This window comes from Cervus elaphus, chromosome 16 (assembly GCF_910594005.1).
Source record: "Cervus elaphus chromosome 16, mCerEla1.1, whole genome shotgun sequence".
Lineage (NCBI taxonomy): Eukaryota > Metazoa > Chordata > Mammalia > Artiodactyla > Cervidae > Cervus > Cervus elaphus.
This window is the reverse complement of record NC_057830.1, coordinates 27,254,786-27,271,780: the sequence shown is the minus strand read 5'-3', so window position 1 is coordinate 27,271,780 and position 16,995 is coordinate 27,254,786. Positions and strand designations below refer to the sequence as shown.

Sequence of the window (16,995 nt, the reverse complement as noted above, 5' to 3'; positions counted from 1 at the left end):
CTAAATTTTTAGATAAAAATTCCTTCCTTAGTCACAAAACTTCTTTTTCATCAGTTCTTCCAACCTCACCCCTGCCCCAGTATGCAGTTTATCTTAAAATGACTCAGAAGATGTGCTCCCTCAACGATTCCCTTCCTCATGCATTTCCAATCATTGAAAACACTTTGCTGCTGCTCCTCTTCCTTTCAGGTCAGCTCAGGTTTTTCAGTAATAAAAGGCAAACTTTGAAAGAATCAGGATAGGAGCCAATTTACAGGTTCTAGATACAGGTACTCCAAGTACTATAACACTGAGGGGAATTGCTTTCAGTTTAGTTGATTAACAACTGAAGTCAGGTTTATACATATAAGACCACAGACCTACTTCTTCTACCGTCATCTCTTAGCATTTCTTTTCACATACCCTTTGTTTCAGTAAAGTGGACCCTGTGCTTTCTTACCCCTCTGCCTTTATAAAATGTACTTTCACAAATGATTTTCACATTTAATCCTATAATACTGTGAAAAAGGCACTGGCAGTCCCTTGTTTTAAAAATATTCTGGTTGTATTTCAATTTCACAGATGAACAAACTCTGGACAAAGATGGAATTATTTGTCCAGATTATACAACTAACTAATGATGAAGCCAGGCCTTCAATGATGAAGGCCTTTGGGTTCCACACACAATTTTATATTCAACTACATCACAGCTCTTTAATTTTTTGTCATTCACTTAAAATTGAACTTGAAAAATAACTGAATTTTTAATTGCTATAACCCAAATCACCTGGAAACATTTTTGGTGTGGTGTGATAGGTGCTTAGAGGTATGTCTTCAATAGTTTAAACTTGTAGAGATAATATGTGTATCCTCAGAATCAGATGTAAGAACAGGGAATACAAAGGATCTTACTGTTTCTAACTGTAGAAAAAGAAATGCTGCATTGCGTTTCTATTTCTCGAAGTCCAGTTTAAGGTATTACCCCTGCTGAATCTTAGGGGGCAGGGTACGAACTGGGTTAGCATCACACAGAGAGCTATAGTGCTGCCTTTCACAGATAGCATCTATCCTCACGGCTCCCACTTAAAACTTCAGACCATGGGTATTTTTGGTACACATCAGGTGATTTTTGTCTTAAAGAATTTGCAGCATCGTTCTAAAACTCACCAAATTTCTAGAAATTTTATGAAGCTAACTGAACACATATGTGTTATTCTTAAAAAACTTAAATCAGTATGAACTGGACGCATATTCCAGAGAGACTTGTGACTTAACCCAAAGTTCCTATCTATTGTGTCCATGTACATTTTCTGAAAGGGCTGAACTTTCCATAGGTTCTCAATAGGGTCTTCCCAATAGGGTCTATAATTCAGAAAGATCACTGATATAGTGCAAGAGTTTTAAGACAAATAAAAACAAATATAAAAAAAAAATGCTAAGATACAGAAGAGAAGAATGTAGTAATGATATTTTTCAGAGGGAGAAATCAAAGAAACGTTTCAGAAAATGCTTTTCCCAGAGGGCATCTGAGTTTACTCTTGAAGAGTGTCAAGTTGATATGACACTAAAGAAAGGTGAAGGTTTTTTAAAAACAAGAGGAAACCTTAATAAAAACAATGGCAGGGAGGGGGGAAAAGAAAGGACAAGTTTGATGTATGCAAAGGATATGTTTAAATCCACATTAGGAGATATGATTAGCGAGCAGGACTGCCTTTTGTCAAGTGGAGAATGCCTAGTGAAAGACCAGGTAAAGCTTCCGGCAATCCATTAACAACAACATGCAATGAGGAAGAACGCCTTTAGTTAGGAGATAAGAAATACGCGAAAACACTCAAGTGTACACAAGTATAGGCACAGGTGTTGCTGTGGACAAAGCCCAAATTGCAGAGCTCACCTGCATTGGTCAAACTCTTTATTATCTCTACACTGAACAAGAATAGAGGTAAGTAAATATTTTATCCCAGGCTGTGATGTAAGGTTTTGCTGGCTAATGCCACGTCCGACTGAATATAATTTCCAATGTGACAAACCGGGTCTGAGGGTGTGGCTCATTATTTCGCTCCAACACCTATAAACAAGAACCAATACAAGAGGTCTTCCCTGGTGGCTCATATCTGCCAATGCAGGAGACATGGTTTCCATCTCTGGTCCAGGATGATCCCACAGGCCTCGGTACAACTAAGCCACAACTACCGAGGCTGTGCTCTAGAGGCCAGGAGTTGAGACTACTGAAGCCTACACACCTAGGGCCTGCGCTCCTCAACAAGAGGCCCGTGTGCTGAAACTAGCGAGTGGCCCCAGCTCACCGCAACTAGAGAAAAGCCCGTGCACCAGCTTTTATCAGGAAAAGCATAAATACACAGATTAAAGAATCAACAGGAAATTCCTATTGTTTTCATTCTTTTGCTGTTGCTGGAGTTTACAACTACAGCCGTGGATTCTGTTGACAGAAAATGAAAAACCACATAAAATAGTTCTGTGACGCTGATGAAAATTAAGTTACTAAATGTCTGAGCTTAAAGAACCTACCTCATAAATTCCTTGAAATGAAGTCTTACTTTGACACAAAGTTTTATTCTGAGCACTATTTTAAATTTGTAAAAACAAATCCCGAACAACACCTGACCTCAATTACTTTCCTGGGTGATAATAAGCAATACAAAATATACACATATAAATCTTATCAAACATAACTGATTTCATACTTAATTTGAGGAAACTATTTAAAATTTTATATAGTATTTTAGTTATTAAAACAAGAAGGCAATACGAACAGAACTTAATTTTTTAAATACCTAAACAAAATTTTTTTGAATTCAGGCACACTTATATAAACAATATAACCAATAAGACAACATGAATATCACTCCAGTTATCAAACACATAGGTTGTGGAGAGTGCCTGTGGTAGAGGTCTCTAAGCTTACCTTTAGAAAATAGTCAAACAGGGGCCTGTATTTCTTGCCTCTGAGAGCAGCACCAGGAAATCTAGAAAAAAAGAGAAGCAAACTCACAGTTAAAATTATTAAAGAAAAAAAATAAAACATTCATGTCAATGTATGGCAAAACCACTACAATATTGTAAAGTAATTAGCCTCCAGCTAATAAAAATAATTGGGAAAAAAAATAAAATTATCAAAGAAATGAGGCTGCAGCCACATCAAATTACCATTTCTTTCTGATTTCCTTGTTCCTAAGTCATTAGTGCTAGAACATGTGACTTGAATATATTTGATTAAGCTTGAATAATATATATAGCCCAAGAGCAATAAAGTATCTCACTTTTTAAAGCTGAAGACACACACACACACCCCACACACAGATGGACACACGTATACATTAATGATTTGTATATTCACCTTTCAAGGATCTCATAGTCACTCTCCAACTTATAGAGGGCTGATAATCTGGCTTCCATTAAAATGTATAATTTTCCTCTGACAGCATCTATGAGAGCAAGGGAAAATGTGGACTTCAGTGATATGCATTGATATTTTCTGAATAAAAAACAGAACACAGTGTTCACCAATCAGAAAAGCTGTATACAGGCAGATGAGAGATGCGACTGAAATCTTAGCCAAAGGGACTTCAAGGGTGTCACGTTCACTACACCACGGCCATGACCCACAGGTGCCACCAGTACACTTATACAGACAAAATGCACTCGCCTGCAGAAGCAGAAGTAGACACCACAGGTAGGTTCTATGGTGGAAACAGCTCCTTCCTGACAGATATCATTGGAAACCAACTGTTGGTTCTTAGATTCTCCTAAGGCATAGCTAAATAATGGTAAAAGCACTTGTTTTCTGACTACCAATCCTTTTCCATTCCTTTCTCAATATTATTCCCTGATAGTACAAGCTACTGTGAATCAAACTGTCTTGTAAGATGAATTTCTTTCTGGCTGTGAGCTTTTCTTTCTTTCCTTAGTCTCCCCCTGCTCTCCATAAACTGCTGAAAACCTGAAGATACCAGTCTCTATGGGAAGGGTCTCATTAGATTATGATTAACATGGTAACAGAATATTCGAAAGGTACAAAGTTTTCAAGTTCTGGTACCAATTCTATGTTATGATATATTTGTTGTTCAGTTGCTAAGTCATGTCCAACACTCTGCGACACCATGCTACAGCACACCAGGCTCCCCTGTTCTCCACTGTCTTAGAGTTGGCTCAAATTCATGTCCACTGACAAATTTCCAAATACGCTGGCACATTGAGTGCAGCACTTTAACAGCATCATCTTTTAGGATTTGAAATAGCCCAGCTGGAATTCATCACCTCCACTAGCTTTGTTTGTAGTGATGTTTCCTAAGGCCCATTTGACTTCACACCCCAGTATGTCTGGCTCTAGGTGAGACTATCTTGAGAGCCAGACATCTATAGTAGTATTATCTGCATATCTGAGGTTGTTGATATTTCTTCCAGCAATCTTGATTCCAGCCTGTAATTCATCCAGCCTTGCATTTCACATGATGTACTCTGTGTGCTTATGAGTTAAATAAGCAGGGTGACAATTTACTGCCTTGTTCATACTCCTTCCCCAATTCTGAACCAGTCAATTATTTTATGTCCAGTTCTAACTGTTGCTTCTTGACCCACATACAGGTTTCTCAGGAGAGAGGTATGGTCTGGTACTCCCATCTCTTAAGAATTTTCCAAAGTTTGTTGTGATCCACACAGTTGAAGGTTTTAGTGCAGTCAAGGAAGCAGATGTTTTTCTGGAATTCCCTTGCTTTTTCTATGATCCAATGAATGTTGGCAATTCAATCTCTGGTTCCTCTGCCTTTTCTAAACTCAGCTTATACATCTGGAAGCTCTCAGTTCATATATTTCTGAAGCCTAGCTTGAAGGATTTTGAGCATAACCTTACTAACATATGAAATGAGTGCAACTGTATGGTAGTTTGAACATTCTTTGGCATTGCCCTTCCTTGGGATTGATAACCGACTTTTTCCAGTTCTGCGGCCGTTGCTGAGTTTTCCAAATTTGTTGACATTCTGTGTAGCACTTTAACACCATCATCTTTTAGGATTTTAAATAGCTCAGTTGGAATTCCATCATGTCAACTAACTTTGTAGTAATGCTTCCTTTTAAGGCCCTTTTGACTTCACACTCCAGGATGAATGGCTCTAGGTGAGTGACCACACCATCATGGTTATCTGGGTCATTAAGATCTTTTTTGTATAGTTCTTCTATGTATTCCTGTCACCTCATCTTAGTCTCTTCTGCTTCCATTATGTCTTATGTTTCCTTGATCTTTCCAATTTTCTTGACGAGATCTCTAGTCTTTCCCATTCCATCGTTTTCCTCTATTTCTCTGCACTGTTCATTTAAGGCCATCTTATCTCTCTGTGCTATTCTTTGGAATTCTGCATTCAGTTGGCTATATCTTTGTTTCCCTTTCTCCCCTGCCTTTCACTTCTCTACTTTCCTTAGTCATTTGTAAAGGCTCCTCAGACAACCATTTTGCCTTCTTGCATTTCTTTTTCTTTGGATAGTTTTGGTCAGTGCCTAGTATACCATGTTACAAACCTCCATCCATTAGTTCTTCAGGCATTGTGTCTACCAGATCTAACAGATCTAATTCCTTGAATCTAGTCATCACCTCCACTGTATAATCATATGAGATTTGACTTAGATCATCCATGAATTGCTTAGTGGTTTTCCCTACAGTTTAAGCCTGAATTTTTCAATAAGGAGTTCATAATCTGAGCCACAGTCAACTCCAGGTCTTGTTTTTGTTGACTGTAGAGAGCTTTGCTATCTTCAATTGGAAAGAATATAATCAATCTGATTTTGGTGTTGACCATTTGGTGATGTCCATGTGTAAAGTCGTCTCTTGGGTTGTTGGAAAAGGGTGTTTGCTGTAACCAGCATGCCCTCCTGACAAAACTGTTAGCCTTTCCCCAGATTGGTTTTGTACACCAAGAGCAAACTTGCCTGATACTCCAGGTATCTCTTGATTTTCTGCTTTTGCATTCCAATACCCAATAACGAAAAGGACACCTTTATTTTTTTTTTTCGGTGTTAGTTCTAGATGATGTTGTAGGTCTTCATACAACCAGTCAACTTCAGCTTCTTTGGCATCAATTGTTGGGGCATGGATTTGGATTACTGTGATACTGAATGGCTTGTCTTGGAAAGGAACTGAGATCATTCTGTCATTTTTGAGACTGCATCCAAGTACTGCATTTCGGATTCTTTTGTTGACAATGAGAGCTACTCCATTTCTTTTAAGGGAATCTTGCCCACAGCAGTAGGTATAATGGTCATCTGAATTATATTCTCCCATTCCTGTTCATTTTAGTTCACTGATAAAAAGAAATATACATTTGGTCTTAGTCTCTGTTCTGGCATGGGTGTCTGCTCAGTCGTGACGTCAGCTGTGTTGGACTCTTTGAGACCCTGAAAACAGCAGCCCACCAGGCCTTTCTGTTCATGGGCTTCTCCAGGCAAGAATGCTGGAATGGGTTGCCGTCTTCTCCTCTGGGGGATCTTCCGAACCCACAGATCAAACTCATGTTTGCCATTATCTCTTCCATTGCAGGTGGATTCTTCACCTACTGAGCCACCTATTCTGGCAGAGCTCTTAAATCTCTTGGAATTTCCTAAGTGATGGAAACCATAAATGTGTCTTTTGTTGATAACAAAACACGCTATGAGGGTAGTACACCCCAGTTCTGGACACAGAAACTTGAGACCCTTCCAGATCTCTCTATGCACTTCACTTGACCGTTTGAGTGTATCCTTTATAATCCCCTTTTATACTTAAGTGGTAATCTCAAGAGTACAATGTTCTCTGAGTTCTGTGACTTACTCTTTGGACCCAAGGAGGAGGTCATGGGTTGGTTAGAAATCCAGGTGACAACCAGAACTCATGACTGACATCTGAAGTGTGGGTGCAGTGGCAGAGGGTAGTCTTGTAGGACTAAGCTCCTAAACTGTGATATCTGACTCTTCTCCAGACAGCTAGTGCTAAAACTGATTGAACTGTTTGGCAGTGTTGAGAAAACACATATTGGAGATTCCTAATAGCAATGATATGCCACTTCGTTGAATCTCAGGTTCCTGGGCATGCTGAGTAAAAGTACAATAATCTGAAAATTAAAAGAAATTTTTACTTTTCATCTCTCTGTATAATGTTAATTTTTTTGTGTTAATTTCACCTTGTTAATTTTTTAGTCAGAAAAACGCTCGAGGTTGTTTTTCTGATTATGTCTAATAGTTTTTAAAAAACGTTATTTTTATTCCAAAAACAAATGTAATTTTTTTTCCTCTTTTAACCCTTGTGTCAAAAAGAATAAAAAGCTAGGAATAAATCTACCTAAGGATGTAAAAGACCTTTACTCTGAAAACTATTTGACTGATGAAAGACACTGAAGGTGACACAAACAGATGGAAAAATATACCACATTCTGGGACTGGAAGGCTCAATATGGTCAAAATGATTACACTATCCAAAGTAATCTACAGATTCAATGCAATCCCTATCAAATTACTAATGGTATTTTATCTGATCAAAAAATTTTAAGATTTGTATGGAAACACAAAAGATCTCAAATAACCAAGAGATCTCAAAAAACGGAGCTGGAGGAATCAGGCTCACTGACTTCAGACTCTACTATAAAGCTACAGCAATCAAAACAATATGGTACTGTTATTCTATATTTATTTTAGAGTAGGGAAATGATGTTACACAAAAAGCAAATTTGAGAGATCTTCTCATTTGAGTTCAAACTGAGTTCAACAAGCAGCAGTTCAAAAAGCAGCAGAGACAACTTACAACCTCAGCAAATTTGGCCCAGGAACTGCTAATGAATGTATAGTGCAGTGATTGTTCAAGAAGTATTGCAAAGGAGACAAGAGCCTTGAAGATTAGGAGCATAATGGCCAATCATCGGAAGTTGACAATGACCAACTGAGAGCAATCATCAAAGCTGATCCTCTTACAGCGGCATGAGCAGCTGTCCAAGAATTCAAAGTTGACCATTCTATGGTCATTCAGCATTTGAAGCAAATTGGAAAAGAGAAAAAAGCTCAATAAGTGGGTGCCTCATGAGCTGACTGCAAATAAAAAAATTGTCATTTTGAAGTTCCCTCTGCCCAAGAAAGAGTCAAATTATTTCCAATTTTAGAAATATACTGGAAGCTAACTGGCTTTGTTGTGCTGTTTGAAACTCATTATCAGATTCTCCTTTCAAAATGGATCTTGGTATATAACACCATACCTATGTATTCACCACTAGACAATTATTTCTTAGAGGCTTTCTGGGTTTCTAAGAAATTTTATTGATAGGCAAATTTCCCTGGGGTTATTAGCACATACAAGCAATATGATATACGTAAGTACAGATTCCCAAACAATAGATTATAAGACATGTGACCAGAGAGTTCATGCTACCTGCCAGCCCCAACAGCTTTACTAATTCTAGTAAACATTTATTTCTTATATAACATGGAGTATGTTAATTAAGTTATAACTTTAAATTATGCCCTGATTACTAATAGTGACGTCTGTTTAAAAATCAAAGTAAAGAATATTTTTTAAACTGTAATACATTTAGGCATGACAAGTAATTTCCTAAAAAAATTTTAGACGTTATCTAACATTGTATCCAACTCAGTTTTCTTAATGAATTAACTGTGTGCTATTTCTAGTGTGACCCATCTACTGTCTGTCTATTTATTGAATACTTATCTTGTTCCACATAATGGGGTACAAGGGCATAGCCCTAAACAATACCTATCCAGGTCCTGCTTTCCACAAACCCCGGGAGTTAGGATTTTTTTGCTATTTGCTAATAACAACATCCTTGGCAATTCCTAGGCAGTACAGTGATTAGGACACGGTGCTTCCACTGCCAGGGCCCAGGTTTGATTCTTGGGTCTGGGATCCTGTAAGCCATGTGGCAGGGCCAAAAAACAAACAAACAAAAAACCTCAACTGTATCCTGATAATCTCTCTCTGTAGCTAAATAAAATTACTCTAATAAATGCCTTTTAGAGGGAATAAACCTCAATATAACAAAGGCCATATGTGAGAGGTCCACAGCTAACATCATATTTATGGGGAAAAAGTTGAAAGTGTTTCCTCTAATATCAACAAGATAAAGACACCCACTCTCGACATTTTTATTTTAGTACTGAAGTCCTAGCCAGAAGAGTTAAGTAGGAAAAACAAATAAAAGAAATCCATATTCGAAAGGAAGAGGTAAAGCTCACTATTTTCAGAGGACATGATAGTACATATATAAAACCCAAGACTCCGTCAAAAACTTAGAACTAAAAAATAAATGCAGTAAAGTTGTAGGATACAAAATCAACATACTGAAATTCACTGCACTTCTACACACCAATAATGAACTATCATAGAGAGAAAATAACTGCATTTACAATTGTATCACAAAGAACAAAACACCTACGAATAAGCTTAAGAGTAAATGAAAGACCAAGACACTGAAAAGTTTAAGACACTGATGAAAGAAATCGAAGACACAAATAAATGGAAAAGAATTCTGTATTCAGGGACTTGAAGAATTAACAATGTTAAAACATCCATACTACTCAAAGAATTCTAGATTCAGTGCAATTCCTGTCAATATTTCAATGGCATTTTTCCCAGAAATAGAGTCAACATTCTTAAAATCTGTATCGACCCACAAAAGATCCTGAAAAGTCTATTCACTCTTGAGAAAGAAGAACAAAGCTGAAGGCAGAACACTTATTTATTTCAAACTATATCACAAAGCTCTAGTAATCACAACAGTATAGAACAAAACAGAGATTCCAGAAATAAACTCACACATATATAGACAATTCATTTACAACAAAGGAGCCAAGAATATACAATAGGGAAAGGACAGTCTCTTCAATAAATAGTGTTGGGAGAACTAGATCACTCTCTCATGCCATATACAGAAATTAACACAAATGAATAAAAGACTTGGACATAAGACCTGAAACCCTAAGATTCCTAGATGAAAACACAGCTGACTGGATTTCCCTGGTGGTCCAGTGGTTAAGACTCTGCACTTTTACTGCAGGGGGCACGGGTCTGATCACTGTTCCTAGTTGGGGGGGTTTCACATGCTGCTCACTGTGGGGGGAAAAAAACAAATCCCCACAAAACATATATGATAAATTCCCTGACATTGGTTTTGGCAATGTTTTTGCTTGTTTTTGACCTGACAACAAAAGAAACCAGAAGCAAAAAAAAAAAAGTGGGACGACGTCACATTAAAGCTTCCGCATAGCAAAAGTAATCAACAAAATGAAAAGGCAACCGTGCAAGAAAATATCTGTATATCAAATATCTGATAAGGGGCTAACATCAAAAATATGTAAAGAACTCACACAATGCAACAGCAAATGAATAAATAAATAAATGGGTAGAAGATCTGAATAGATGTTTTTCCAAAGAAGACATACAGATATCCAACAGGTACATGAAAAGATGCTCAACATCACTAATCATCATGGATACGCAAATCAAAAGCCTAATAAGGGATCACCTCATACCTGATGGAATGGCTGTATTCATAAGAGACAAGTGTCAGCAAGGATATGAAGAAGACAGAACCTTTGTACACTGCTGATGGGAATGTAAATTGATGTAGCCACTATGGAAAACAGTATGGCAGTTACTCAACAAAGTTAAAAATACATATGATCCAGTCATTTTACTTTTGGGTATTTATACAAAGAGAATGAAAATACTAACTTGAAAAGATATCTGCAACCCCTGTTCACTGTAGCATTATTTACAATAGCCAAGTTTTAGAAACAACCTGTGTCCATCAGTGGATGGATGAAGAAAATCTGGTATGTATATATATAATGAAAAGCTATTTGGCTATATGAAAGAATGAAATTTTGCTGTTTAAAACATCATGGATAGATGTTAAGGCCATCAGGCTAAGTGAAAGAAGTCTAAAAAAGATGCTTATCATCTCACTTTTATGTGGAATAAAAACAAAATCAAAACAACAAAAATAAACCTCATGGATACAGAGAACAGACTGGTGGTTACCAGAGGCAGGAGATGAGGAGGAGGACAAAATGAGTAAAGGAAGTCAAAGGGTATAAACCTCCAATTATAAAATAAGGCATGGGGATAAAGTTTATAGCATGGCAACCATAGTTAATACTATATTGCATACTTGAAAGTTACTGAGAGAGCAGATCTTAAAAGGTCTCGCCATAAGAAAACAATTCTGTAAGTATGTCTGGTGATGGAGTTAACTAGACTTACTGTGATGTTTATTATCCAGTGTATACAAACATCTAATTACTTCGCTATAAATCTGCAACTAATATGTGCTAAGTTGTTTCAGTTGTGTCCGACTCTTTGAAACCCTATGGCAGTAGCCTGCCAGGCTCCTCTGTCCATAGGATTCTCCACGAAGTACTGGAGTGGGCTGTCATTTCCTCCTCCAGGGAATCTTCCTGACCTAGGGGTCAAACCCAAGTCTCCTGCATCTCTTGCATTGGCAGGCAGGTTCTTTACCTGGCAGGGGTGTTCATTACCACTAGTGCAACCTGGGAAGCCTGCAACTAACAATGTATATCAACTATACTTCAATTAAAAAAGTAAAAAAAAAAAAGGAAAGAAATGTCAGCTTTCATTCATTATTTTATTCATATCAATTATAAAGAACGAGGCTCACACTTACCTTTAATCTTCACATATTGCAAGTCGGGATTAACACACAGGGCAAGGTTACTAGGAAGAGTCCAGGGAGTAGTTGTCCAGGCAACCAGAGAAACATTTTCATCTTCCTCCAAAGGGAAAGTTACAAATATTGAAGGATCTTGAACATCCTGAAATCAAATGAGATAAAATATTCTTTAATAAAATTCATAATAGTAGACTTGCAAGAAAAAGGAACTGATCCTAAAGAACACAATAATTTGATTTTCAGAATAAACTGAGCTTTAAAAAAAAATCTGCCATATTTGTAAGAAGAAAACATAAAGCAGGAAATTCCAAATACAGTTTTATATAAAGAAATGCTTTAACAATTACCTTAGTAGTCACAACTAAAATACTTAAAGTTTATCAAGAGGGATACATAATGGAGATTTCACTATTACAATGATCTATTTTATAAAGTCTATAAAGAGTTAGGTCAATAAAATAACTATTTTGCAAAACAGATATTATTTATTCAAAAATATATTAATAAAAAATTCACTGAAGGGTATATGAGAATTGTGTTTTCAACTTATCAGGAAATCTGAAATTATGTCAAAAATAATCCTTAGTACACAATTAAAGAATGAACAAAACAAAACAAAAAAAAGAAAATAGTGAGTGTTGGCAAGGATGCAGTATAATCATAACAGTCTAGTGGAGATATTAATCAGTATAACCCCTTTGGAAAAGTCTTTAAGAGTGGGAGACAATGAACCACGGTCCTTGAGTCAAATCTGGCCACTACCAGTTCTGTGCACAGTCCAAGAGCTAAGAATGGTTTTGACAGGACTGACAGACCATGTGGCTTACAAAGTCTAAAATAATTACTATCTGGTCCTTTACATATTTTGCCAACTCTAGTACTAGAGCTAAATGTAAGTATAACTTTATGACACAATAGTTCCACTCCTGGGAATGTAAGCAATAGAAATGTCTATATATACTCCCCAAAACTCAAGTTCTAGAATATTCATTAACAGCCAGTAACTAGGTATTACCCAAATGGCAATCAACATTAGAAGGGACAGGGACTTCTCTGGTGGTCCAGTGGCTAAGACTCTGTCCTGCAATGCCAGGGAAGCACGCTTAATCCTTGGTCAGGAACTAAGATCCCACATATCATGGAACAATTAAGCCCACTTGGCCACTATTGAAGCCCATGAGCCACAACCAGGTAATCTGTGAGCCTCAAAAAAAGATCTCACACATCACAGCTAAGACCTGACACAGCCACATAAATAAATAAATTTAGCCATTAGAATAGATAAGCTAAATACTGGGCAGTAACTAAAATGATCTACAACTACACACAACACAGATGACTTTCAGAAACACAATCTTGAGCAAAAGAAGTCGGACAGATAAAAAAGAACAAACTGTACAACTGTATTTATATTTAGTAGAGAATCAGTGAACAATGAGGTTGGAATGAGGACAGCAGTAACTATAAAGGAGTAGGGTGATACATACTAAACTGAAAGGACCATGAGAAGGGAGAGCTTTTGATAGATTAATTGATAAGGCTCCTTCTTAACTTTATTGGGGTGTTGGCTTCAAATATACATTCATTTTGTACAAGTATATGGAATAAAGCAAGGAAATGGAAGAGCAAAAAAACTGCTGTCTTATTAAGTCAGGAAATAGGTACTAAGGTATAAAAATATTAATTTTAACATATATAGTAATGAACATAAAAAACTTAAAAAATAAAAAAGCCACTAAAGGGAAACCTAAAATAAAACATTAATAGTGATTTCCTTTGGGTACTGGGATTATAATTTTCTCCTTCTTCTTAATATCTTCTATGGCTTCTAAATTTTCCACAATGAGCATAACCTTCATAAACAATCACATCAACCAGACTTCTAGAAACTAAAAATTAAGACAATATAAAAAATAAGTATTTTTATATATCATCATTTAGTTTGTGTGTGTATGCTCAGTTATCTTTTGAGAAGTCTGGAAGGATTTTCTTCATTAACTCAATTTACTTCCCTACAGCTTGCTCTTTCCCAATAAGAAAATGTATCTATTTACTTATAGATGAGTACAAACTTTGAAAACTCTAGGACCAAACTACTATAGGAAACTAACATGTAAAAATTTAGTTACCAAAGAAAACTCCAGCACAGTACACAAGGATTTGTATTACAAAATGTTTGGAACAACACTGTTAGCATTTGAAAAAAGAAAAAAAAAACCCTAGCCCTCTGAACAATTCAAACATCTATCAAAAGAATGAATAGATAAACTGTAACCTATTTGTTAGATGAAAGGGTCCAGGAGATGTAAGAGATTGGGGTTTGATCCCTGGGTCCAAATCCTGGGTTCCTAAGATTTCCTGGAGGAGGAAATGGCAACCTACTCCAGTATTCTTGTCTGGAAAATTCCAGATGGAGGAGCCTGGTGGGCTACAATCCATGGGGTCACAGAGTTGGAAACAAATGAACAAACACACACATGCAGCAGAGGTCCCCAACCTCTGGGATCCAATCCCTGACAGTCTGAGGTGGAGGTGATGTAATCAGTTCACTTCAGTTTGGTCGCTCAGTCAGATCTGACTCTCTGCGACTCCATGGACTGCGGCATACCAGGCTTCCCTGTACATCACCAACTCCCGGAGCCTACTCAAACTCATGTCTATTGCGTCGGTGATGCCATCCAACCATATCATCCTCTGTCATCCCCTTCTCCTCCTGCCTTCAATCTTTCTCAGCACCAGGGTCTTTTCAAATAAGTCAGTTCTTCGTACCAGGTGGCCAAAGTATTGGAGCTTGAGCTTCAGCATCAGTCCTTCCAATAAATATTCAGGACTGATTTCCTTTAGAATGGACTGGTTTGATCTCCCTGTAGTCCAAGGGACTCTCAAGAGTCTTCAACACCACAGTTCAAAAGCATCAATTCTTTAGCACTCTGCTTTCTTTATAGTCCAACTCTCACACCCATACATGACTACTGGAAAAACCATAGCTTTGACTAGACGGACCTTTGTTGGTAAAGTAACGTCTCTGTCTAGGTTGGTCATAGCTTTTCTTCCAAGGAGCAAGCGTCTTTTAATTTCATGGCTGCAGTCACCATCTGCAGTGATTTTGGAGCCCAGAAAAATAAAGTCAGCCACTGTTTCCAGTGTTTCTCCTTTTATTTGCCATAAAGTGATGGGACACGATGCCATGATCTTAGTTTTCTGAATGCTGAGTTTTAAGCCAACTTTTTCACTCTTCTCTTTCACTTTCATCAAGAGGCTCTTTAGTTCTTCTTCACTTTCTCCCATAAGGGTGGTGTCATCTGCATATCTGAGGATATTGATATTTCCCCTGGCAATCTTGATTCCAGCTTGTAGGTCATCCAGCCTGGCATTTTGCAATGATGTACTCTGCATATAAGTTAAATAAGCTAAAACTAAAGGTGATGTAATAATAACAGAAATAATGTGCACAATAAATGTAATGTGCTTGTATCATCCCCAAACCATCCCCTTACCTGGTCTGTGGAAAAACCGTCTTCCACAAAACCAGTCCCTGGCTCCCAAAAGGCTGGAGATCACTGCTACATTGTTGTTCATTCGATAACTTGTGTCTGACTCTTCCTTACCCCATGCAGCACCTTAGGTCTCCCTGCCCCCTCTATTTATTACAGTTTGCCCAAGTTCACGTCCATTGAGTCAGTGATGCTATCCAACCATCTCAAAAAACAGCAGTTAAAATTAAACTTAAAGCTACATGTATAAATAAGAAGGAATTTTAAAACATAATGTTTATTTTAAAAGGCAAGGTTCCAAATAAGAACAATGGATGATACTCAAAAACATATATAAAAATAGTATATACTGTTAATGAATACTTATGTACATAGTAAAAATATAAAAATATGCATAATTAAGAAACCCCAAATTCAGCATAGTTGTTACCTATCAGGATGTAAAGAAAGAAATGGAAAAGAGAAAGGTGGTGTAAATAAATAAACTGTGGTAGATTTACCTACACAGTAATTAGAACAAAAGATCCATAACTCTACAAAACATGGATGACTATCACAAGCAATGCTGAGAGAGAAAAGCCAGAAAGAAAAGAATATATAGTATATCTTCCCATTTCTTCAAAGTACAGAACCAAGCAAAACTAATCAACTGTTACCTGTGATATCTGATAAATTTGAAAAAAATAGATGCATTTAGTGAAACCAATTTTATTTTTAATTTTTTTGGCCATGCCACAGGGCTTGCAGGATTTTAGTTCCAAGACCAGGGACAAAACCTGTGCCCTCGGCAGTGAAAGCTCAGAGTCCTAACCACCGGATCACCAGGGAATTCCCCAATGCAACCCATTACTTGGTATGCTTAGGATCTGTGCATGTCCAAATAAAAAAAACAAATACTGACCTCTATTATATACAGTCAAAGAAAAAAACAAACACAGAAACAAAGTACTTATATCTACAAAATGGAGAGGACAGAGAAAATGTTAAATCAGATTATGAAGTTGTAATCATTAAAATTCAGATCATGGGAAACTCAACAAAGCAACACCTGCTTCCCAGACAATGATCTGCAAAGGTGGGGGGCGGGCGGGGGGCGAGGGAAGCAAAAGGAAAACACAAAAACAGAAATGGAGACCTACACATTAAAAAAGATCTAAGAGACAACTATTACTGAATATGAACTTTCCTTAGGTAGTCTGGATTAAAAAACAACTAGAAATAACCTTAGGGGGAAAAGACGCTATTTACGAGACAAATAGAAATGTGAACACTGATGATATCCAGCAGTTAAACAACTGCAGAATATTTAACATTAAGAATATTCAAAATGATTGATGTGGCTTTTTAAGGTGTGACAATAGTACTATGGTAATGTTAAAGAAAGATTAATTTAATTTATTAAAGGTACACAATGGATTACTTATCAATAACATGACATGTCTATAATTTGCTTTTGAAAAAGCATCTGGGAGAAATAAGTGAAGTGTGTAGATGCGGCAGGACTGGCTATAGAGACTGTTGGGGATACATGATAGGCACAGGAGAGTTAGCTAATTATTGTCTACTTTTGTGCGTGCTTGAAATCCTTCACATTAAAGTGTTTTTAAGAAGGAAGAAAATACAGCAATATATTCAGATCTGACAAAGTTTAAGCCTTTGGTACTCAACAGTTATTATATTAATCTCTACATTTTTATGTGCTTAATATATTTTATTAAAAAAAATACAATAATAGGAGTCCCTATGAACAATCCAATGAGATGTTGAAAGCATTCTCTAAGATGGAAAATGCATCTGAAGTACAAGTTTTAATAATGTCCAAACCTAAATCATGAAATAAGAAT

The 16,995-nt window shown here is 36.9% G+C and overlaps 1 protein-coding gene across 3 annotated transcripts in view; it reads right to left on the bottom strand.

Moving 5' to 3' along the window:
- Nucleotides 1-16,995, bottom strand: part of IARS1 (isoleucyl-tRNA synthetase 1) — an 81,111-nt gene that overhangs the window by 49,977 nt on the left and 14,139 nt on the right. For all 3 annotated transcript variants that reach the window (XM_043927358.1, XM_043927357.1, XM_043927359.1), the window contains 3 exons: nt 11,652-11,799; nt 3,338-3,425; nt 2,906-2,966 (listed from right to left, as the gene is read on the bottom strand). In XM_043927358.1, coding sequence (XP_043783293.1) covers nt 2,906-2,966; nt 3,338-3,425; nt 11,652-11,799 — 297 coding nt within the window. The remainder of the gene's footprint in view (nt 1-2,905; nt 2,967-3,337; nt 3,426-11,651; nt 11,800-16,995) is intronic.